At 46.4% G+C, this 23,254-nt stretch overlaps 2 protein-coding genes and 2 non-coding genes across 8 annotated transcripts in view; 2 read left to right on the forward strand and 2 right to left on the reverse strand.

Moving 5' to 3' along the window:
• The window catches only part of MDM4 (MDM4 regulator of p53), a 34,133-nt gene extending 20,670 nt beyond the window's left edge, over positions 1-13,463 (reverse strand). For 2 of the 4 annotated variants that reach the window (XM_073320264.1, XM_073320263.1), the window contains exons 1-3: positions 13,298-13,463; positions 5,252-5,358; positions 670-744 (exon numbers count right to left, since the gene is read on the reverse strand). In XM_073320264.1, coding sequence (XP_073176365.1) covers positions 670-744; positions 5,252-5,326 — 150 coding nt within the window. In that variant the 5' untranslated portion in view covers positions 5,327-5,358; positions 13,298-13,463. The remainder of the gene's footprint in view (positions 1-669; positions 745-5,251; positions 5,359-13,297) is intronic. The other 2 variants (XM_073320261.2, XM_073320262.2) reach the window with 2 other exon arrangements.
• A 2,270-nt stretch (positions 13,464-15,733) lies between these two features.
• TRNAK-UUU (transfer RNA lysine (anticodon UUU)) lies at positions 15,734-15,806 on the forward strand. Its single transcript has one exon. It is a non-coding gene; the product is annotated as a tRNA-Lys (tRNA).
• A 301-nt stretch (positions 15,807-16,107) lies between these two features.
• On the reverse strand, positions 16,108-16,180 carry TRNAK-UUU (transfer RNA lysine (anticodon UUU)). The gene has a single exon. It is a non-coding gene; the product is annotated as a tRNA-Lys (tRNA).
• A 600-nt stretch (positions 16,181-16,780) lies between these two features.
• PIK3C2B (phosphatidylinositol-4-phosphate 3-kinase catalytic subunit type 2 beta) overlaps positions 16,781-23,254 on the forward strand; it is a 78,440-nt gene continuing 71,966 nt past the window's right edge. Inside the window, exons 1-2 of one of the 2 annotated variants that reach the window (XM_073319542.2) lie at positions 16,781-16,968; positions 20,376-20,561. The gene's annotated coding sequence lies outside the window, so the exon portion shown is untranslated. Of the gene's footprint in view, positions 16,969-20,228; positions 20,562-23,254 lie in introns of those variants that run through there. The other variant, XM_073319541.2, reaches the window with a different exon arrangement.

The following is a 23,254-nucleotide window of genomic DNA, read 5'->3' on the forward strand; positions in this document are numbered from 1 at the left end:
CATATAATAAAGTAGCCCTATTTTACAGATAGAGGCACTAAGGCACAGGAGTTCAAGGACCCGATTCTGTGCCCACTGATTTCCAGGCCCTATGGTCCCAATCCTGCAAGATGATTTACGTGAACGGGTCCCAGTGAAGCCCCACTGACTTCAGTGAGGCTACACTCCCACCAATCAGCTTGCAGGAACGAGGACTCAGTGAGGAGATCCTGACCACAACACAAATCTGTGGCAGAACTACTAAGAAAACCCAGCTCTCCCAATTCCTAATCCAGTGCATTTTAGCTACTAGTGTATTTTATACATAGCCTCAGGGTTATCTCTAACCTAATAGAGATTTCAGAGTAGCAGCTGTTTTAGTCTGTATTTGCAAAAGGAAAGGAGTATTTGTGACTCAAATAAATTTGTTAATCTCTAAGGTGCCACAAGTACTCCTTTTCTTTTTGCTAATAGAGATTGTGTTTATACAGTATCTAGAACAATGGGGCCCTGGTCCATGATTGGGGCCCCTAGGCACTATCTTAACACAAGTAATTCATAATAAAATAATTTTCCATCTTCAAGGTCCTGGATATAAAATTCACAAGGTGGCACATTAATCATCTGTTAACTGGCCATTATTACAGCTCCTTTCTTGGTTTAACCACCGAAGTAGAGTCCTGGACTCACCTCCTTCAATGTGAAGGTTTCACCTTGTGCACCTGCTGCTTGCAGAATCTTCAGGAGTGGCAGTTTCGGTTGTACCTAAGATACAGAACACACAGTTTTGGATTGGCTACATAATGTGGTGAGCTTCTGAGAAGAACTGTGTCCATGGACATCTGTTATGTAGCTAATAAATGCTGGGGGTACACCTCATGGCAAGACGGTCATACAATCATTATAGCAAGTCCAGACAAGTGGTTCTAGAGTGAGTTGTTGGCCAAGGGGGACATCGCTAGTCTTTGAGGTACCCTCCCAAGGACTCATGACCTGCATTTGAGATATGCTTGAAGAGAAGACAATCCTGTCTGGGACAATGAGCTTTGTGCAGATGGACCCTTGTGTCTGTTCAGAGCCCTGCTGAAATAAATATGGGCCGACCCAAGCAGAGCTTATTGCAGGATCAGGATCTGTAATAGTAGTATGCTTCACTAGTCAGAATTAAAAGTCAGTCAGTGAAACTTCTCTACCATATTGATCCTAATACAAGATGAGCACAGCCAGCAAAGTAGGAGGCCCAATCCGGCAGACCTTAGTCATCTGCACTGTGCCATTAACTTGCATGGGATTGGTCATGCGAGCAAGGACTGGATAATTAGTCCATAGGTGAGGGGAATCCTAGAGGCTGACTAGCTAGACATGTGAGGGATAATGCAATGGCCACACCACTAACTTCAATTAGACCGGGTTTAAATCTGGCTCACTGAATAGGAAGAACAGAATAGGTCCCTTCTGCACAGCCCATAGGTGATGTTTGGCTATTAAAAACTTGTGAATAGAGAAAAAAATTACAAGAAGAGGATGCAGCATATAAAAGTTTATTTTAAGTAGCATTAAAGGACTGATCCTGCACTCCCCATGGACCCCAAACTTCCACCCAATCTCTCACCAGAGTTATGAATTTTGTATTAATAGGTCTTGTAGTGGGGCTCTCTGGTCATGGGCACACACTCACACAAGAAGTGTGAACATGAAGCAACTTCATGGTAGTTTCCCTTTGGTTACTTCCACACTATACACCTGAGCAAATCTCAATAGCAGACGAGACAGCTAATGTAGTACGAATGTTACAGAAAAAAGCAGTGGCAAGTTTTAAATAGTTATCAGTCCCCAACTGCCCTACTCAAGTCCATCCGCACAAATCCTGAAAGAGTAACATCCTAGGGAGATATGCCACGGCATAGACCAGTATCGTTCTCCACAAAACCATCGAGGTGCCCCAGCCTGATTGCTCAAATTAGTAGCTGAATGTTACGGTGTTTTAAAAATACAATCAATATTGCTACATTAAACCTTTCCCCCATTTGCCTCTTGCATCCTTCAGGACTTAATACCAGCAGGCCAGAGGGGATGGCGTGTTTTGGGAGGGATATATGCAAAAGCAGTGGCATTTTTCTGAACATACATTGATTAACTTTAGGACAAAATCCTGATGTTGGATAAACACTACATATTGCTGCATCTCCAAAGAAAACATCATCTGTGTGTTCAGGGAGACAGTGGCAACGTATTTGCACTCAGAACCTGGCCTTCAGCATGTAAGCTGCAGCTTTCACAATTTTAGCTCTGTCTGTCAGAGCTTTCTTCTCCCTGTCCCCTTCTCATTTCAGCGCTAACAAAACCCAATTAGGGCTACAATAATGCTACAGCAACTACGAGTGAAGTCTTTAGAAGACTGTGGACAATTTCACCTGCCACTTCTGAAATTGCTCCGTAAGGCTGGAAAAACAAAAGTTCTGAAAAGCAGTGGCAGGGAACAGCTTTTTCTAGCCTGGCCTAATTATTTCTAATTATTTCTGCTCAAATAAATCACTGGAAGCAATGATTCTGTCAGGCTAATGTTATTTTTGAAAGAAAACAGGATTTATGGATTAAGAGAACCAATGATCCAGTCCAGTCCATTCATTAGTGGCATCTTGCTATTCCATAAGCATATAGAAGTAGGTATGAGCTCTCCGTACACACTGTACACACATGCTCTATTCCACATTACGGATGGGTAAGAGATCATTCACTGGTTAGAATACAAGCAGCGAGATGCTTCCGCTGGCCGTGTGGTGGGAAGGGTTTTTGTACACAACACTCTTTACTGTTCTCAGAACACTTATCAGAGGCTTGTTCTATTGAAGCACGCCTCTGAACCTCTTTCCTGCTGTAACTGGCCCTTTATAAAAAGAAAAGGTGTACCTGTGGCACCTTAGAGACTAACCAATTTATTTGAGCCTAAGCTTTCGTGAGCTACAGCTCACTTCATGCATCCGATGAAGTGAGCTGTAGCTCACGAAAGCTTATGCTCAAATAAATTGGTTAGTCTCTAAGGTGCCACAAGTACGCCTTTTCTTTTTGCTAATACAGACTAACATGGCTGCTACTCTGAAACCTGGCCCTTTATATCTTCTCTCCAGCAAAGGTGGGCTCAGCTGTGTCTAGATAGCTCAGATCTCTCCCTATATACATGCAATTGCAAAAAGCCCTCGGTTCCTGAAAGGAGGGGGAAGAGGACAACTCAAAATTCTACACCCTAGCCTCCAGGGAGAGTTGGAACCACCAAGCTCCTGCCTGAGGTAAGAGGAGCTTTATTATCTGTCACCAACTAATTGGTCAAGAACTCAGCTGCCAGACAATACTCAGGCAGGAATTCATCCTATTGTGCACACTGTTTTCAAATTCTAAGAATGTATTTATCTTCGCCTTAAACTAATCTGAGCTATCTACTCCCACATCCTTATCATTGCTAAATTCACTCTTAAAAAAACCTTTCATCTTTTAAGACCAAATCAAACGGAGCAAGGAATGTCCAAACTCATGCCACAATTCTTCTTTCCAACACCAGCCATTTTGCTAGGACATAACAAATTAAGCTCAATGAAAGTAAAAGCGTGTGCCAGTATATATACAATATTCTTATGAGCACAATTAATGCAAGTACAAGACAGTTTTACTTCTCCAAGCTAAAGACCACTGGCATGGATTTTTCTTCATTTTAAATAACTATCTCCTCACCCTCCCCTTTCTGTGTTTAAAAAAAATTGCCTAAATTAATTTGAATATTTAAAATAGCACCTTAGCTACCACAATGAAGCCAAATTGGAGACGAGAATGTTCGTTCATTCCATATTCCCCAAGATAATGGGTGTAGGCAGCCAATATTTCTGTACTAACATCAAAGTCTGCTTATTTATTTACAATTTTTTCAGTAGAATGAGCTGAATAAAGAAGGATGTTAATCAATTCTGCATGGGACTCAGATGGATTTTACCATTTATAAATTAAGTAAATAGGGGAGTTTGAGTCCCTTCAGAGCCTTTTAATTTTACACTCCCCACCCCCAGCCAGACACATGCTCTTACCAATGAAACATTTCTGTCTTGGAGAACCCACTCATCATGGTTTGTAGACTGCATTTTTCTCGCCATAACTCACACTGCAGATTTTTCTCTTTGACTGGCAGCCAACATGTTGATGCAGTGCCAGTTTTCCAGATTCCCACACTCAATGCTAAAGAATGGCCACGCTGGCTTTGGATAGCTTTCCTAAAGCAGTAAGGCTATGACATATTGGCACTCATTCCACCAATGCCCTGGGAAAAGATTGGTATGGGGAACAGCACATGTTCAGTGTTCACTCAAGGTAGCTCCAAGAGAGAGAGAGATGTTATTGGCTTTATAAACTAGGTCACACGGATGAGTGTCTTTTCATATTCTGAGGAACTGCATAATTTAAACAGTTCCATGTAGTCCAGAGTTTTTAAAAAGGAACTCTGTGTGGTCCCGTGTAAGGCTAGGTCTACACTACCACTTATGTTGCTCAGAGGTACGAACAGCCCACTCCCCTGAGCAACATAAATTATAAGAACGACCCTACTGGGTCAGGCCAAAGGTCCATCCAGCCCAGTATCCTGTCTTCTGACAGTGGCCAGTGCCAGGTGCCGCAGAGGGAATGAACAGAACAGGTAACTATCAAATGATCCATCCCCCCGTCGCTCATTCCCAGCTTCTGGCAAACAGAGGTTAGGGACATTGTGCCGGCATAAACACTAGTGCACACGGTGCTATGTCGGCAGGAGAAGCTCCTGCCGACATAGCTACCGCCACTCGTTGAGGGTGGATTAATTATGTTGACGGGAGAGCTCTCTCCTGTGGACATTGAGCGGCTACACAAGAGATCTTACAGCAGCATAGCTGCAATGGTACAGTTGTGCCACTGTAAGCTTGCTAATGTAGACATAGCCTAAATAAGGTATGAAGCCTGGAAATACAAACATTATGCACTTTCCTGTGTGGCCAGTTTAACCCACCTCACTTTTCCCCCACTGTTTCAAATGTCAGTCCAATGTTACCGATTTATCATCCATACCAGCAGCACTGCTAGTTAATGTTCACAAACCACTGACAAGATGGAAGACTATTCATTCCAACCTGTACGAGAGGCCACATGCCTCGAAGTCAAAGCTGCTCTAGTATGGCTTCACTGGCCTTATTTTTAACAAGGAGAGAGGAAAGCCAAGAGTGTGTGACAGGGGGAGGGTAGAGTGGGAAGGGGAGATTACCTGATTAGCTTGTCCAAGTGCGATTCTGCAGGCATTCTCAGATGCTGGATACTGTTCAGAGGTCGAAGATGTCATTTTGGCAGTGAAATAGCTGTCTACAGTATAAACTAAAACAACAACAAGGTTATGTTTAGTAGCAAGTCAGAAGCAGCAGGTCCTGAGTTTAACCACTTCCGTTTCTTAGAAGCTTTAGGAAATCCATCTTCCCCGCATGTACATCCTAAAATGTAGCATAAAAAATCTAAAGTTACTGCATCCGCCCATGCAATTGTTTTATAGTTTGCCAATAACCTGAGCGATCCAAAACCAATTCTCTCCTAGGTAAGTTAAACCTAGCTGCTGAACAGGCAGCCTTCTCAGAGCAGGTGGGGCAGAAATCCTTCAGCAACCAAGAAAAATGTCTTCAATTTGCTTTTATGAAATTTACAATTTCTGTTCACTAACCATCTCAGGCTGATCTGCACTGGTGACACTCCCACCCCTCCCCCCACCTTCACGATGCTCTAGAAAAATCTTGCTCACTGGGAGATGAATGCTAGGATAAAATATTCCCACGCTCATCTGCAGATCCCAGACAGTTCTTCTTTCTGTTGTGACCTGCCTGTTCAAAGACACAGAGTCTTCTGTGACATGTTGAGGCAAGTTCTTAATGAGTCAGAATGGACAGTAACAGCTCAGTCACAGTTTTACCCCACTGGAAAGCCTTACAGACAATAGCAGCTTCATGAGTCAGCAAGGGCAGGTACACAGTGGGTGGAAGAACTAAATGCTAGTGATTAAACGCCCACCCTTCAAATTGATGGGATCAACTTAACAAAGAGCCCCAAAGATCATTGGAGCCCCCATCCCCCTCACTCCAAACGACACCCAAGTTCTAAACAAGTTCTATATTGCACAGATGCTAAAGAAACCTGGGATGGGAAGACTGTTCCCTTTTTTGGTGCCTTCAGACATGTATGGAGCTATGAAGTTAGACTCTCTGACAGCCCATCTGTTTAGGCACAGTTAGGATTATTATCCTTTACAGAAGGAGACACCAGCAAGAAGCAACTGTCCAAGGTCACAGACACACCTGGTCTCCTGAGTCCTAGTCCATACTCAACGCTTCTCCTGCTGACATAGCTTATGCCGCTCGCAGAGGTGGTTTTTTTGTGTTTGTTTTTTCAACACCAATGGGCATAGAGCGTCTTCACAAGACTGTACATATAGACACAGCCTCACTCTGCAGTGGAGGCACATACCCTTTGGCCTGGTCTACACTAAAAAGTTAACTTGACCCAGTTCAGTGGTGTGAAAAATCCACAACCCTGTAGACAATGCTAGGTCAGTGCTTAAGTGTTCACATCCAGCTGCTGAGTACCATGGTTGAAAGGCATCTATCTGCAAGTGCAAAGACGCCTAAACTCTCGAAATTTAATGTCTTGCCATCCGATAATATTTTGATGAATCCGATTCAGGAACACCATTTTAAAACCTGTGCCGTCCACAAAACCAAACACTTGTCACTCCACCCTACCAACATAATAGATAGAGCCCTGCAAATCCCCAGATATTCGTGGATGCAGATAGGCACGGACCATTTTTGCGGATTGTGAATGGATGCAGATTCAAACTTTATATCTAAAGCCCTGCCAATTTGCGGATATCAGAGGGTCATTTTTGCCAAATTGAGGATCAGATGCAGACAGAAAATTTGTATGCGTGCAGGGCTCTAGTAATAGATTTTAGCTGTGCAGGTGAGACTTTTGCTGTAAGGTACTAATACACACTAAAAACCCTGCTTTATCTGCTCTTGTACACACATCTTTGTAAGATGACTGCAGAATATGGTACCAGATTACAGGCATTTGGAGGAGAGAGGGTAAGCTTTTCTACTCTACCCAGCCACAATGTACCCTCAAGGGCTTCAAGTGGTACAGCACTGATATAAAGTTATGCAACAATATGGTCTTTCATTTTGTATAACCTATGTGACTTTAAATTAATTTTTGCTGTCCTACTCTCATTTAGAGTTGCATGCTTTTTATTCTTTGCTTTGACGAAGATTTATGACATTCCTCCAAGAACCGTGAAGAGACAGATTTTATTGCAAAAAAGTTATGTAATATATTACTTACCGTAACACAGGCAGTGACACTGCATTTAAGACTTATTTGATTTAATTTTTTTTAAAGTACTGTAAGGTAAATTCAGATCTGCCATTTAAAAAAAAAATCTCCTTTAAGGAGTCAGGGCTTCGTTTGCAGAAGTCTTTTAAAGTCATGATATATCTGCCACATGGTAGGAATTTTGAGTTTATCAAGACACATGAAGGACTGCCAATAAAGAACCAAACAAAGCTAATCTTTGATAGACAACAATAATTAAAACAACAAGGAGTCCGGTGGCACGTTAAAGACTAACAGATTTATTTGGATATAAATAAATCTATTAGTCTTTAAGGTGCCACTGGATTCATTGTTTTTAGAAAAGGAGTACTAGTGGCACCTTAGAGACTAACCGATTTATTTGAGCATAAGCTTTCATGAGCTACAGCTCACTTCATCGGATGCATTCAATGGAAAATACAGTGAGATTTATATACACACAGAACATGAAAAAATGGGTGTTATCATACACACTGTAAGGAGAGTGATCACTTAAGATGAGCTATTACCAGCAGGAGAGCAAGGGCAGGGGAACCTTTTGTAGTGATAATCAAGGTGGGCCATTTCCAGCAGTTAACAGGAATGTCTGAGGAACAGTGGGGGAGGGGGGGAGAATAAACATGGGGAAATAGTTTTACTTTGTGTAATGACACATCCACTCCCAGTCTCTATTCAAGCCTAAGTTAATTGTATCCAGTTTGCAAATTAATTCCAATTCAGCAGTCTCTCGTTGGAGTCTGTTTTTGAAGTTTTTTGTTGTAATATTGCGACCTTTAGGTCTGTAATCGAGTGACCAGAGAGACTAAAGTGTTCTCTGACTGGTTTATGAATGTTATAATCCTTGACATCTGATTTGTGTCCATTTATTCTTTTATGCAGAGACTGTACAGTCTGACCAATGTACATGGCAGAGGGGCATTGCTGGCACATGATGGCATATATCATATTGGTAGATGTGCAGGTGAACAAGCCTCTGATAGTGTGGCTGATGTGATTAGGCCCTATGATGGTATCCCCTGAATAGATATGTGGACACAGTTGGCAACGGGCTTTGTTGCAAGGATAGGTTCTTGGGTTAGTGGCTCTGTTGTGTGGTGTGCGGTTGCTGGTGAGTATTTGCTTCAGGTTGGGGGGCTGTCTGTAGGCAAGGACTGGCCTGTCTCCCAAGATTTGTGAGAGTGATGGATCGTCCTTCAGGATAGGTTGTAGATCCTTGATGATGCGTTGGAGAAGTTTTAGTTGGGGGCTGAAGGTGATGGCTAGTGGCGTTCTGTTATTATCTTTGTTGGGCCTGTCCTGTAGTAGGTGACTTCTGGGTACTCTTCTGGCTCTGTCAATTTGTTTCTTCACTTCAGCAGGTGGGTACTGTAGTTGTAAGAATGCTTGATAGAGATCTTGTAGGTGTTTCTCTCTGTCTGAGGGGTAACACCCATTTTTCATGTTCTGTGTGTATATGTTCTGTGTGTATATAAATCTCCTCACTCTATTTTCCACTGAATGCATCCAATGAAGTGAGCTGTAGCTCACGAAAGCTTATGCTCAAATAAATTGGTTAATCTCTAAGGTGCCACTAGTACTCCTTTTCTTTTTGCAAATACAGACTAACACAGCTGCTACTCTGAAACCTGTCATTGTTTTTGTGGATGCAGACTAACACGGCTACGCCTCTGATAATTAATAATTAAGATTCGCAAAAAATGATGCAACATTCTTTTATTGCAAAACCGGTTTGGGGGGGGGGGGGAGGAGGGAAATCTAGATTTATTTTCAAGTTGATTATTCCAATTAAAAAAAATAAAAACTGAAGCACTGGCAAATGGCTCTGCAAATCTTCCTAAATCAACCACCACCGACACAGTATTTGTCACTGGTGATACATCTAGAAATCTACTGTAGACAAACATGTTTGCAGTAATCCTATCCTAATGGGCTTTTTTTTCCCCTTTGAAAGGACAGGGCTGTGAGTGATTACTTTCTGTAAGTCCTTTGAGTCTCTACACTACTTGATGAACAACAGAAATCCTAGTAAACTGATTTGGATTCAGACAGTCAAAGGGAAAAAAAAATAGATGGTACCATAATCTTTGATTGTATAACCCACCCACCACTGTATTCTCGGAACACCTTCTTCTACAAGACAAGCAGGGACCTGTAGGGACTAAATTTATGCAAGTAGTATCAGCAAAGATCTGCTTTTTTCTCTGTCCTAAACCAAAGGCATCTATACGCTGAAGAAATTGATCATATTTATTACTGTACCTTAATATGAATTGGTGATGGGTTTCTCATTTAGGCTATATTTTTGCTTGTCCCTATCGTCCCTAGAACACCCTGATTACAGCCTGTAAAATAACTTTTGACACCCAACTTCATATATACAAAGTACATATATATGAAGTCAGTGGAACTTTTGCATAGGCAAGGGGTTCACTCGCAGGAAGCCGTTGCAAGATCATGGTTTTGAAGTTATTATTCGTATTTATAGTAGCTTCTAAAAGCCCCAACTGAGAGCAGAACCCCATTGTGCCAGGTGCTGTACAGACAAAAAAAAAAAAAGACAGTCCCTGCCTGAACTATTTTCAATCTAAACAGACAAAGGGACAAGGTTGGGAGGAAAGAGACACAGAGGGGAAGTGACTTGCTCACTGTCAGCATAAGGCAGATAAGTGGCCAAGCTGGGAGTAGAACCCAGGTGTCCTGACTCCCTGCTCAGTGCTCTGTCCACTAGACAGTATTTCTCAACAACCGGTTGCTGGACCAGCCCCAGCCCCTGAGATCTCCCTGACCAGTTTAGGAAGGCAGCAAGCCAGTCCCTGGTATCAAAGAGTTGAGAAACACTGCACTAGACCACACAACCTTCATACTTGCAACAACAGTAAATAGTTTCCCCCCACACTCTCATCCAAGTGAACAGTGATTTTTAAATTGATGTTGACCCACTGACTTGACTTGACAGAGGTCACACAGCTAGTCAGTGGCAGAGCAAGCAGGAACAGACTAGTGGTCTCTCTGACTTACAGTCCTGTGCTTTAAACACTACATCATGCTTCCTCCATTTTGGGGGATGGAAAACAAGGCATGCTAAGATTATCCCCATTTCTTTCACTTTTACAAGTCACGTTTTAGCTGAGGGTTTTTGCAGCTACAAAATAGAGGTGGTTTTCTGTGCCTGACATTAACATTTCTATTTGCTCTGGGGTTATTTTTCTAGTATCTTTCAAAAGATGCTCAGAGGAACATGTCCCCAAAATCACTTCTTCCTTGCCCTATGGCTCTTAATTTCTCTCCTTTTGCGATTCATAGAATATCAGGGTTGGAAGGGACCTCAGGAGGTCATATTATTTATGACCATAACAGTATAACTCTAAAGCATTTGGAGATCTGTTTTGTATAGTATCTCTTATACAAAATGTTTCAATAATCACTGAGATTTCCAAACAGAAATTTAAAATGAGTAGAAAATCTAGATTTTAAAAATAGGTCTCTCTTTTATCAGGTGTGCATATTAAAGTGATTAAATTTGTATCACACGTCACATATCTTAACAGGTATAGCTTTGTAACTGATGTAACCAGTGCTGTGCCAGATGCATTCTACTAGTCATTTAATAGACACTGAAAAAGCAACTGAGGCTGAGAACCACATATGTTCCAGCAGCAGTGACATAGGAAAGGGAATCCCCATAAACTGAAGTCATGGAGAACTTGACTGTAAGCAGATACAGGCGTATTAGAGCAGAAGTTTACATACTACAAATAGATACCTTTGTTCCACTTCTAGAAATACCAGCTTTCATTATGACCAGGCTCTGCTATATATCTGTCTGCCAGTCTAACTCCACACACACACTTCCAAAACATGGTCACTCACGCTGTCTAGACCAGAAATTTTTACTAAGAATTCCCCAAGTTCAACTTCCACCCATGCAGCTTCAGTCGGGGCAGCTCTATTGCAGGACAGTCACCGTCTAACCCTGCTCCAACCAGGTCTAAGACTAAAGAGGCTAAAATGCCAGCGGAACCATCTCTGCATTAGCATTTCTACAACTGCTACACCAAATGGGCAGTTTAAATGCTTATCAATATACAAGTGAACTTGACTCACTATAGGCAGCATATTAGTGAGACAAGGTGGGCATCAGGGACCAAAGGTCTTGAACCCTAATCCACAGGGTTCTCAAGAGATAAGTAGTCCTGACCTGCCACCCAGTGACCTTGGGGCTGCACAGCCAGTAATACAACATTGAAACACTAATGAATGCTAGCACAAACAAAATTAGCCTAAAATCTACACAATATAGTAACAACACTTCACTCTCACAGATACAAAAAGGACTTCAGATCTGTCTAGATCTCATCCTCATTTAACATCACACTCCCTACTTCCCTCTCCTATCTGCCCCAACTCCCTTTCCGAAAAAGATCTGAACTTCACATTTTTCTTCCATTAAACTCAATCTGATGTATTTAGAGCTGCTTCATCAACCCAAGTCACAATTAACCAGACACTTGCAATACAGCTCATTTTAATATAGCTTTTAAATAAGCCCGATGAGCATAACATGTTTTCAAAAACTCGGCACCAGGTTGGCAGTAACTGTTTCTGTTGATCATTTTGGAAGATATAGACAACACTCCAGGAAGCCCAAAAAAGCACACTTTAAAAACGGACACACACACTTTACAAGATAGTTACGAAACTGCATGCTTTTCGGTCTCATTTTTTAAATCCTTACTAATCCCTTCCTAAAATGCTTCCTTGTTTTTAAGTTGCACTTAGCAGAGTGGCTAGTTCCTAAACTACAGATGGGCTTTTGCCAGCGTTCATTTCTGGGCAGGCGTGCCAGTATCCAACGTCAAAATTACGGCGCATCCGATGACGTACAAATCTGCGCGCGCCCCCGCCTTAATTTTCCCTCCTAATCTGGCAGTAACATGCTCCTATCAGCAGTTCCTCCAAAGGCTGTCAAAGGTACCAAGTCATGCTTTAGGTAACTGTTAGGCATGTGACAACTTAGGAGAAAAAAGGGAAAAAAAGAGAAAACGGTAACCACAGAAACACTTGCCAAGTGCTCCTTTTATTGATGGACCAGGTATAGCAAACATCAGCTAACAGCAAACCATGCATCGTCAGGCAACTGTCAGAGCTCCCTAAAACTGATTGCTGGAAAAGGAATCTAACCGTATAAATATTTTAAAAGTGTTCAGAAACACACACTAATTTCTGAATGGCACAACTGCAGCTCTCCTGGCCCGGGCTCTATTTTTACGAAGTCGCACTGAGTGGATCATCACTGCAAAACAAACGTCGAACAGCAGCACTGTGCCACCCACAGCTGTCTAACGCGAAACCACGGCAGCCCAAACATGAATGTGCTCGCTCTCGGAACAAGGATGAGTCCGGCCAGAGGGGAGATTTTTCTTTTACATGAATGGACGGACGTACACACACCCACCCACCCACCCAACACACATACAATGTGGAGCAGAAATACATCAAAGCGAAAGCCCACAACTTTAAAACTTTTCAGTAGCAGCAGCTGTGCGAGGCTCTGCTCCCGCCAGTGCCCTCTGCAAGGTGTCTTGACAGCCAGACAGGTAATCCAGCCCCTACACTGCCTCCCACTCCCACTGCCACTGCCCTGGCCTTGCCCACAACCTGCATCCCCTGCCTGCACCTATCCCCGCAGCAGGGCCTGCCCCGCAGGCGGATGTCCCCGCCTGCCCCCGCACGCTGCTGCCTACTGCCCCCTGCCCTGCTGCCTCCACATCCCCCTGCTGCCCTGACCCCTTCGGCCCCCCGCCCCAGGCTATGCCCTCTGACCCCCAAGCCAGCAGGCTGGGGGCAGGGCCCAGGCCTCAGGGCCTCCCCGCCCCTCCAGGCAGGTCCCCGGGCTCACCCTAGCGCTGCTCCATGGGCCCCAGCTCGCCCTTCGGCCTGAGGGGGCCCTAGGCCCCCACTTGGCTCCTCTCCTCCATCTTAGTGGGGGTCCAGGCCTCCACTTCCCCTCCCAGCCAACATGGCGGCGCGGCCACTTCCGCAGGGACTGCGTGGGGAGAGTCCTCCTGGATGGACTGAGACCATAGAGAGCACCGGAAGCCAGGCCTAGAAAGGAGGCGTCGGGGAAGCTCGGCTAGCGAGGCGGCTACCATAGAGATGGAGGGGGCGGGGGGAGAGGGAGTGTCCCAGCCCTGCTGGAGGACCGTGAGGGGGCAAGGGCACTGGGGCAGAAACCGAGCTGGAGGAAGGAAAGCAACCACCAGAACTGGGCCCAACTTAAGCAGTGCACCCCGCCCTGCAGTATGTGCAGGGATCTGTGTCCTCACAGCCACTGGGCAAAGCAAGGCACCCCCAGGGTGTGATCTGTGCCCCACACGGTCACTGTGCAATGCAAGGCCCCCCAGGGTGTGATCTGTGCCCCACATGGTCACTGTGCAATGCAAGGCCCCCCAGGGTGTGATCTGTGCCCCACACGGTCACTGGGCAATGCAGGGCACCCCCAGGGTGTGATCTGTGCCCCACACGGTCACTGTGCAATGCAAGGCCCCCCAGGGTGTGATCTGTGCCCCACACGGTCACTGGGCAATGCAAGGCCCCCCAGGGTGTGATCTGTGCCCCACACGGTCACTGGGCAATGCAAGGCCCCCCAGGGTGTGATCTGTGCCCCACACGGTCACTGGGCAATGCAAGGCCCCCCAGGGTGTGATCTGTGCCCCACACGGTCACTGGGCAATGCAAGGCCCCCCAGGGTGTGATATGTGCCCCACACGGTCACTGGGCAATGCAAGGCCCCCCAGGGTGTGATATGTGCCCCACGCGGTCACTGGGCAATGCAGGGCACCCCCAGGGTGTGATCTGTGCCCCACACGGTCACTGGGCAATGCAAGGCCCCCCAGGGTCTGATCTGTGCCCCACACGGTCACTGGGCAATGCAAGGCCCCCCAGGGTCTGATCTGTGCCCCACACGGTCACTGGGCAATGCAGGGCACCCCCAGGGTGTGATCTGTGCCCCACACGGTCACTGGGCAATGCAAGGCCCCCCAGGGTGTGATCTGTGCCCCACACGGTCACTGGGCAATGCAAGGCCCCCCAGGGTGTGATCTGTGCCCCACACGGTCACTGGGCAATGCAGGGCACCCCCAGGGTGTGATCTGTGCCCCACACGGTCACTGGGCAATGCAAGGCCCCCCAGGGTGTGATCTGTGCCCCACACGGTCACTGGGCAATGCAAGGCCCCCCAGGGTGTGATCTGTGCCCCACACGGTCACTGGGCAATGCAGGGCACCCCCAGGGTGTGATCTGTGCCCCACACGGTCACTGGGCAATGCAGGGCACCCCCAGGGTGTGATCTGTGCCCCACACGGTCACTGTGCAATGCAAGGCCCCCCAGGGTGTGATCTGTGCCCCACACGGTCACTGTGCAATGCAAGGCCCCCCAGGGTGTGATCTGTGCCCCACACGGTCACTGGGCAATGCAAGGCCCCCCAGGGTGTGATCTGTGCCCCACACGGTCACTGGGCAATGCAGGGCACCCCCAGGGTGTGATCTGTGCCCCACACGGTCACTGGGCAATGCAGGGCACCCCCAGGGTGTGATCTGTGCCCCACACGGTCACTGTGCAATGCAAGGCCCCCCAGGGTGTGATCTGTGCCCCACACGGTCACTGTGCAATGCAAGGCCCCCCAGGGTGTGATCTGTGCCCCACACGGTCACTGGGCAATGCAAGGCCCCCCAGGGTGTGATCTGTGCCCCACACGGTCACTGTGCAATGCAAGGCCCCCCAGGGTGTGATCTGTGCCCCACACGGTCACTGGGCAATGCAAGGCCCCCCAGGGTGTGATCTGTGCCCCACACGGTCACTGGGCAATGCAAGGCCCCCCAGGGTGTGATCTGTGCCCCACACGGTCACTGGGCAATGCAAGGCCCCCCAGGGTGTGATCTGTGCCCCACACGGTCACTGGGCAATGCAATGTCCCAAAATGTGCCAGCACACCGTGTGTGGACACCAAACTTGTCCTGTCTGCACCAAACCCTTTAAAGTCTGTTCGGACGATGAGCGATCAGCCCTGACCACACGCCCGCCACACAGAGAGGCCTGGGGGCTCACAGCATGTCCCGTGATGCAGCGGGGCCCCTCCCGGCGCAAGGGCTCGCCCTCCGGCACCGGCTCTGCCAGGGCCAGTTCTGCCCCGCCCCGCTTTCTCCGCCGCCGGGCGCAGCGCCGGGCCAGCCCCTGCCACGGGCTGCGCCCGGCGAGAGGAGCCGCCGCTTCCTGGCTCCGCCCCGCCTGCGGCTCAGCGCTCTTAGCTCTCCCAGTGGCCGGCTGACGCCAGGAGCCCGGATAGCTCAGTCGGCAGAGCATCAGACTTTTAATCTGAGGGTCCAGGGTTCAAGTCCCTGTTCGGGCGAATGCTCCCAACTCTTTTTTTTTATTATTCTTCCTTCATTTTTCAGTCTCTTTTCCCCCTGTTCCGCCTCCGCCTAGGTTGTTCCCCCCGCAGCAGCCGCTGCAAAGCCTCCCCCCCGCTCCCCTGGGCCCGGCTCGACTCCCCGCGGGGGGGGGCGGGAGGAGCAGCGCCGGGCTCGCGCAGGGGGGTGACGCAGGCGCGCGCTCGGTAAAAAGACTTGGGGGGGCTTTTAAAAACGCAGCACTTGGAGTCCGCCCCCCCCAAGGAGCTTCCACGCCCCCCCCCCCCGAAAAAGCTTCTGCGCCCGAACAGGGACTTGAACCCTGGACCCTCAGATTAAAAGTCTGATGCTCTGCCGACTGAGCTATCCGGGCGCTCTTGTAGGGAAGGCTTTTTCTGCCGTATACATGGTACTTGGCAAACGCAGCTCTGCCTTGGCCCCAGCCGCTCCAGGGATTCCACCCCGGAGCACTGCTTAATGGCTAGGCTGGCCAGGGAGAGGGCTGGGGGCCCTGAGCCTGCAATGCCTTGTTTGGAGGGATCCTTGCACCCACCCGGTTTGCCCCCCTTTGGAAAGAAGTAAGACTCTGGCTGGGCCTGGCAGGATGGGGATCTAAAGTTGCACAGTGCGGGGACTGTGAAAATTGGTGCTCACAATGAATTAATATTCGTATGGCAATTCTAGCCTCTTCTGCATTTTCATGCCCACTGAAAATAAGTGGGTCTAGGCACCTCGGAATCAGATTTCAGCATCGCAGCCCTGTTAGTCTGTATTCGCAAAAAGAAAAGGAGGACTTGTGGCACCTTAGAGACTAACCAATTTATTGGAGCATAAGCTTTCGTGAGCTACAGCTCACTTCATCGGATGCATGGTTAGTTCATCGGAATGCATCCGATGAAGTGAGCTGTAGCTCACAAAAGCTTATGCTCAAATAAATTGGTTAGTCTCTAAGGTGCCACAAGTCCGCCTTTTCTTTTTGCACCTAGGAATGACCATCTCAGCTCAGTCCAGGGGCTGTCTAGCCCAGGATCCCATCTCCAACAGTAGCCAGCACCAACTGCTCTAGAAGAAGGTGTAAGAAACCCTGCAGTGGCAGATGCAGGATAATCCCAGGAAAAGATCTCCCTAATCCCTTATGAAGATTGGTTTAAACCCTGAAACGTGAGTTTTTTTAATCTCTCTAAGAAGTCTTTGTCTGCTTTAACTTTTATAGCTGGCCATTCTTGTCATCTCTATAACCTGTCCCCTTTTGTTAATATCCTGATGCACTGCTCCCCACCCACCCCAGTCCTTGGTGCCTGATCCTGGGAGCCTTGGGGATGAGAAGTGCTATATAATTGTAAAGCATCAATATACAGCTGATGATTATTCAGATCTGTCTCTTAATCCAGCAATTGGTTCTATTTAAGGAGAAAGGATGGGGCCTGGCAGCTAGGGAAGAGGAGTTTATTTTTCGTGTGATTAAATCATGAAGCATCAGTAAAGGCAGGGGAGAGCTGGCCAGCTGGAATGCCCTTGGGTTTGGAGGGCTCAGATTAGGAGGGTTGGACAGGGTTACTGTGAGGTGCAAGGGAACACAGTGAGATGCCTTTGCCTGGAATCCAATCAAGTGAGTCATGGATGTTTAGTATCATTGTAGTTATACTGATGCTTTATATGTATACAGCACTTTTCCTCTCCAAAACTCCCAGGATCAGGAATCCAGGACTGGGGTGGGTAGTGAGCTGTGCATCAGGAAATTAACAAAAGGGGACATGGTATGTGGACGACAGGAACATTAGCTGGAATAATTCTCCTTTGTTTTTGGCTGGCCTCCTCCAGGCCAAATAGGGCTATCACAGGGAGCCTGGCAGAAGGAATGGAATCAAGCAAAGGAAAAATTAGACTGAATATGTGAAAGAAGAGATCTGTTACACAGAGGCATCATTTCCCCGAGGGTAGGAGTGGAAGCCACATCATTTGGGATATTTCAAATTATTCTGGATAAAGTGCTAGGAAATAAACTGCAGAAAACCATCCCATCCTGGGGAAAGGATGAGTAACTAGACCATTTCTAATGGGTCTGATGTCTCTAGCATCTCTGGCCTCAGCAATAAGAATACTGACCTAGGGAGCTTTAACAGCACCATGCTATAACTAATCAGCTTCAGTGTGGTGTAGTGGGAGGGTTAAAGTCAAGCTAAAAGGCTAAAGGGCTAAAGTCAAGTCGAGTAAGTGCTACTCTTCCAACATTTGCATTTCTTTCCTCCAATGCAATTGTTATCTTTCTCCATTGGGGGGCAGATTTTACCAGCAAATTTTTTGGATTATTAGCTGCATGGAAGAAAACACCTTTTATTGAAAAAGTCACTAAGGCAACAACTTGATGTGCAAACCTTAATGTTGGGTGCAAGGTCCGGGGTATAAAATTATGACATTCACTATGGGCTTCTATGATTTGGTTTTCTCCCAAACCTTTTAGAACTGTCTGTAACTGGCCTTTGTGAGGCAAAACTCTGCTGCAGGGCTGGTTAGTTCATGAAAGATTCTTTCCTATGTCGAAGAATCCGTCATTATTGTTAATCCCCAAAGTGCTGTAGGGTTAACATGGTGTTTGACCAAGTGCTTAAAAAGACAAGGCGACAGATTTGCAAAAGTGCTCAGCTCCCAGTTAGGAATCTAAATCTAGTGAACAGATTTCCAAAAGGGCTCAGCAGCTCCCACTCAGAACAACAACTCAGGGTACTGTGCCCTTCTCAGAATCTCCCATTTAGATGCCCAACTGGGAGCTGTGGTCTTTGGAGAATCTGGTCCCACTTTTGGGTGCTGAGCATTTTTGAAAATCTGAGCCAAGGTTCCAACAATTTTATAGTCTAACTAGGAGAGTGGCCCAAGTTTTAAAAGTACTGAGCCACCACAAACTCCACTGCAGTCAATGAGAGCTGCCGGTGCCTTTGAAAATCAGGCCATTGCAACTCAGGAGGGGGGGACAAAATCAAACACACGGCGGTACAGAGGCAGCACAGATGATGAGCTGAGTGTGGGAAGGTGTCTTGGGAGACTGGAGGAGGAGCAGGGCGCTTGGAATAACCAGATGGTGATGTGCTGACCCCAACCAGCCCATAAATTAAAGGGGCTTGTGACAGTAACCTCAGCTGGCCTGGTGGTGAGCTCAGTGGAATAAATGTCCAATTTGTTATGATCTCATAGGGTGAGTTTAATTCCTGATGTTTGAAATATATATTTTTAAAATTAATTTCTGGTGAAAGGTCCCAGATTGACAGCCCTGGAGTAAGGCCCATCTCTTAGTAATACACACAGCATGTCCGGCATAAGCAGCTTCGAGGCAGGTGTCCTCCACACTTCTCTGTCATGTGCTTCTAGGCTCCCCAAACCTGGGGACCCTCTCTAGCTCTGAATGGCAAAGTTGGGTCTCCATGTTCTTGGCCTTGCTGCTGAGACTGAGGTTGGCAGTTTTGCCCCATGGGTACCATTCAGCTAGAACTGGACAATACTTTTATTATATGAAATTACAGATATTTATTGTAGTCTCTAACACCTCATCAGTGGGGAGCACTTTGAAAATTAGCATGGTAGTTTGGACTCTAAAAATGTTGTAATTCTCCAAGCCTCAGGGGAAAAGACAGAACTTCCATCGTACCTCTGGGATGGTCACCTGTGTGTCAGTGAAACAAAGGACAAGTGAAAGTTAAATATAGGGACATAGTTTGTTCCTGAGAGACAGCAACCCACAATGTGTTATTCATGTTGCAAAATCATGCACCCCACTAAAAGCACAGATTTGTGTCACAAGGCAGGATCCTGTGCATGGTTACTGCTGAAATACAGGACAAACTGAGAGCTCTTAGTCATGTCACATAATGGAAGGTGCTCAGATACTACTGTGATGTGGGCAATATAAGAACCTGTACAGAATGCAATAGAAAGTACACTCCACAGCGTTGCCAACTCTCACTATTTTGTCATGAGTCTCACAATATTTGGTGTTTTTCTTAAAGCCCTAGTTCCTGGATTCATGTGAATAGGTGAGAATCTCAGCTTTTATTTAAAAAAAATTTAAGTTTAATGGATATGACCCAAGTGCACTCTGAGGGCTCAGAAACAAATAAAATGAACCCAAAACTTAAAAAAAAGAAAAAAGATTTGCAAACTATTCTCATAATTTTTGAGACCAGATTCATGATTTTTTAACTCTGGGGTTGACGAATCTAAGACCCCTATTACCCATGGAGAAGGGGGTGGGAAAGAGGAAGGGAGGCACTGGGTTTAGGGAGCTGATTTGCCTTTGGTTGCTTCAGAGAGCAATCAGTGTGCTTGTGGCTGGCTCTTTCAAAGCAAGCTTTCAGGGGTGCAATGCTTGAGGTCTCCAGGAGATGGCACATCCCTTTTCTTCTCCTCTTCTCTATTGTCTTCCCCTGGCTGCATCGCTTTCTCTCTCTCTTTCTGTGCCTAGTTCGCTTTGCTCTGTGGGGATTTTGCAGTCTGATGGCTTCACCCCTTCCTGCCATCTACCATCCGAGGAGGGACGCTTTTCTGCATTTACTCCTTTGATTTTGTCTGTCCCACAGATGCACAAGCATCTATTCTGGACAAGATCACACTGAGGATTTTTGGAAGAACCATCCACAGGAGGAAGAGGGGTGTGTGTGTGTGTGTGTGTGAAAGACTCAGAGGGAGGAAGAGTAAGAGGGAGCACACAAAATAATACACGTGCACTATTTTCACAGCCCAGGAAATCGCAGTGCGAACATCAGGTAAGAAACTGACCAGCGGCTGCTCTCGGGAGTGGAACTGGGCTGGAGGGGGGACGTGAAATTGAGTCGGAGCTGTTTGACATTGATTAGGCAGAGCCTGGGATTAACATGGGGAAGGAATTTCCCGTTTGAAAAAATGGAAACATTGAAGGTGCAACAATACAGGGAGAAGGAAAAGGTTCTTCCACTGCAGTCCCAGCCCTAGATATAATGTAGCAGCAAAAGCCAGAAGTCGGTAGCAGGTTGCTGGAGGAGGGGGGCTGTTGACTGATCCCAACTGCAGGGGAATGTTTGTGGGGGTGCAAGGCAAATCCCTGGTTTATTTTAACCTCCTTTCCTAGCTGCAGGGCGTTCTGAGATGGTTATTTCAAATAAGTGAAACCGGTTTTTATTTTAATCTCCCCCCCACCCTTCCCCTTTTGGAGTAGCGGGGAGCGGGTCTTTCAGTGGATTTAACATGTGACTAAATGGCCAGGATCTCCTTGGAGACATTTGTTTTGCATTCCAGCCTCCTTCCAAGGCTCTTTCTGCTCCCAGCAGAAAGAAGGGAGACCGGGCCACAAAAAATAAATACATTTCACAACAAAGCAGAGCGGATCCTGGTATCTTCCCCTCTGCTGTGACTTTTCCAGTTGGCAGGATTGAGAAAATGTTTCCCCCTTTGTTAAGATTTTTCTTTTTCCTATTTGCAAGCAATAAAACAAGCCTCCAAGGAGTGGGAAAGTGCATGGCGGCCTTGAAAGAGGTTTAGGATTTGGGATCTGTTCCTGTATGTGATTATATTTTTTAAAAGGTGATGTGCAAACACCAGGGGAATTCGGCCCCCAGTAGGGAACTTGTAGAGTTCCATTCCTTCTTGAAGTCTCCCATTGGTTAACGACACTCGTTTCTGTGTTTATTTTCATTCTGGTCCCCTGTTGCGTGACAAGACTGTTTGTATATTACATTTAAGGGAGACATAAGGAACTTATTTATGCATTGTATGTATAGACTGCTTTATCTGTAATGTATATGGATCCTACTGTAAGCCTGGTTAAAATGATAATCAGCATAGCAAAATCCATAATGAAAGAGACACTCTTGCTTTTTTCCTCGTAAAAAAAATCATACCTGCCCTATTAAGAGAAAGTTTTGGTGCTAAATTGGATCATATACAGAGTTATTGTGATTCATTTCCTGTGTGCAGTCCAAAAAAATCAAGCCCAGCCTCTCCCCCCTCTCCTCCCCAAACTGTAAACCCTAAAAATAATAGCAAAATAAAACAGGATTTTGGGAGAGCTGGATAGTGCACTAAATAATCGAATCGAATGAAAACAAAATGTTGGAACTTGACCATTAAGTGTACAGTCAGCCTGAAAAAGTTGCATTATTTTTATTAGCCAGACAATACAGCAATCTGCATCAAATTATAAAGTTGCCTGTCAGCAAAGATCTTAGTGGTAGAGAGATCAAGCTCTAGATTTTCTGTTCTATTCCATGATGTCAATCTCCCCCTGCTGCTCCAGATTTCTGCTGGGTTGGAGCAGGGTGTATATATGTGTTTCTCCTAACTCACAAGGGGCATAGATCAGATTCCTTGTGCTGCTCGACAGGGCTCCTGTTCTTAGCCTGGGGAAGGAATGTGTGTATGTGTGTGTTAGATATTGCATTTTTAAAAAGAAGGCACTTGTCATTTTATTGATCATGTCACAGTAAACTGTGATGTTTTCCTGCTTTTGGAAAGGAATATCCTAGGCCCTGCTCTTGCAAATTCTTATGTATATGCTTAATGGTAAGCACCAGGGTTTAATGGGGCTATTCATGTGCAGAAAGGTAAGCATGCGCTTAACTGTTTGCAGGAGCTATGCTATAGCAAGCTGATATCAGTGTGATCCGATAAATACAACCTTGCTTTTTAATATCAACCGCAGTGTAGCTATTCAAGAGAGAAAAAACGTGATTGGCAAACCAGGCTTTCTAGCCCCACCAATATAACAACAGGGCAGATGAACACTCATTAGCCACCTTACTGTGAATGGATAATGTTAAACAAAAGGCAAAGTGGGATCAGGGAGAACATCAGCAGAGCTTCTGGGTCCTAAAAGTGTCTGCCTTTGGCCTTGTACTTCTGTGGGCAGCCAGTAGAACAGACCCCCCCCCCCCCCGTCATATGTTTATAGATAAATAGATCAAGTTTGTGTGTATAATCTGAATACCGGTAATGGATACATTTGTGTGTGTGTGTGTCACTGTAAGGTGTGCTCCCATCAGCTCCATACATGTAGTGGGCCAGATACTCCCAGGGCGTTGTGCAGAGTTCCTGGGGCAGCAGGTAGGGGTAGGGGTGGGGGTGGGGGCTGTAACAGTAGATAGCCAGGCAGCCTCACCCTCCTTACGGGGAGCATGGAGTATGCTAATGCAATGTACCATCTCAGCAGCCTCCCCTGGTGGGATAGGCAGGGTTCTATGGGGCACCAGCTGTGAGCTAAGGATCTCCCTGGCAGAAGCCCAGAGGCTGGGGGTAGTAGGGTCCTGCCCTCCTTTGGGATGAAGCCCCCTGTAATTTACCTATGTCAGCATCAGTGCATCTGGCCCTGTGTGTGCACACATAATACAGAGTCCCTCTAGGCCTGCTCTCCTCTCACTTACACCAGTCTTGATCAGGAGTAACCAGTTTGAAACTGAGATGAAAATCCTCACTGTTATACACAGAG

Source organism: Lepidochelys kempii, chromosome 21, assembly GCF_965140285.1.
Source record: "Lepidochelys kempii isolate rLepKem1 chromosome 21, rLepKem1.hap1, whole genome shotgun sequence".
In the NCBI taxonomy this organism is placed as follows: Eukaryota; Metazoa; Chordata; order Testudines; family Cheloniidae; genus Lepidochelys; species Lepidochelys kempii.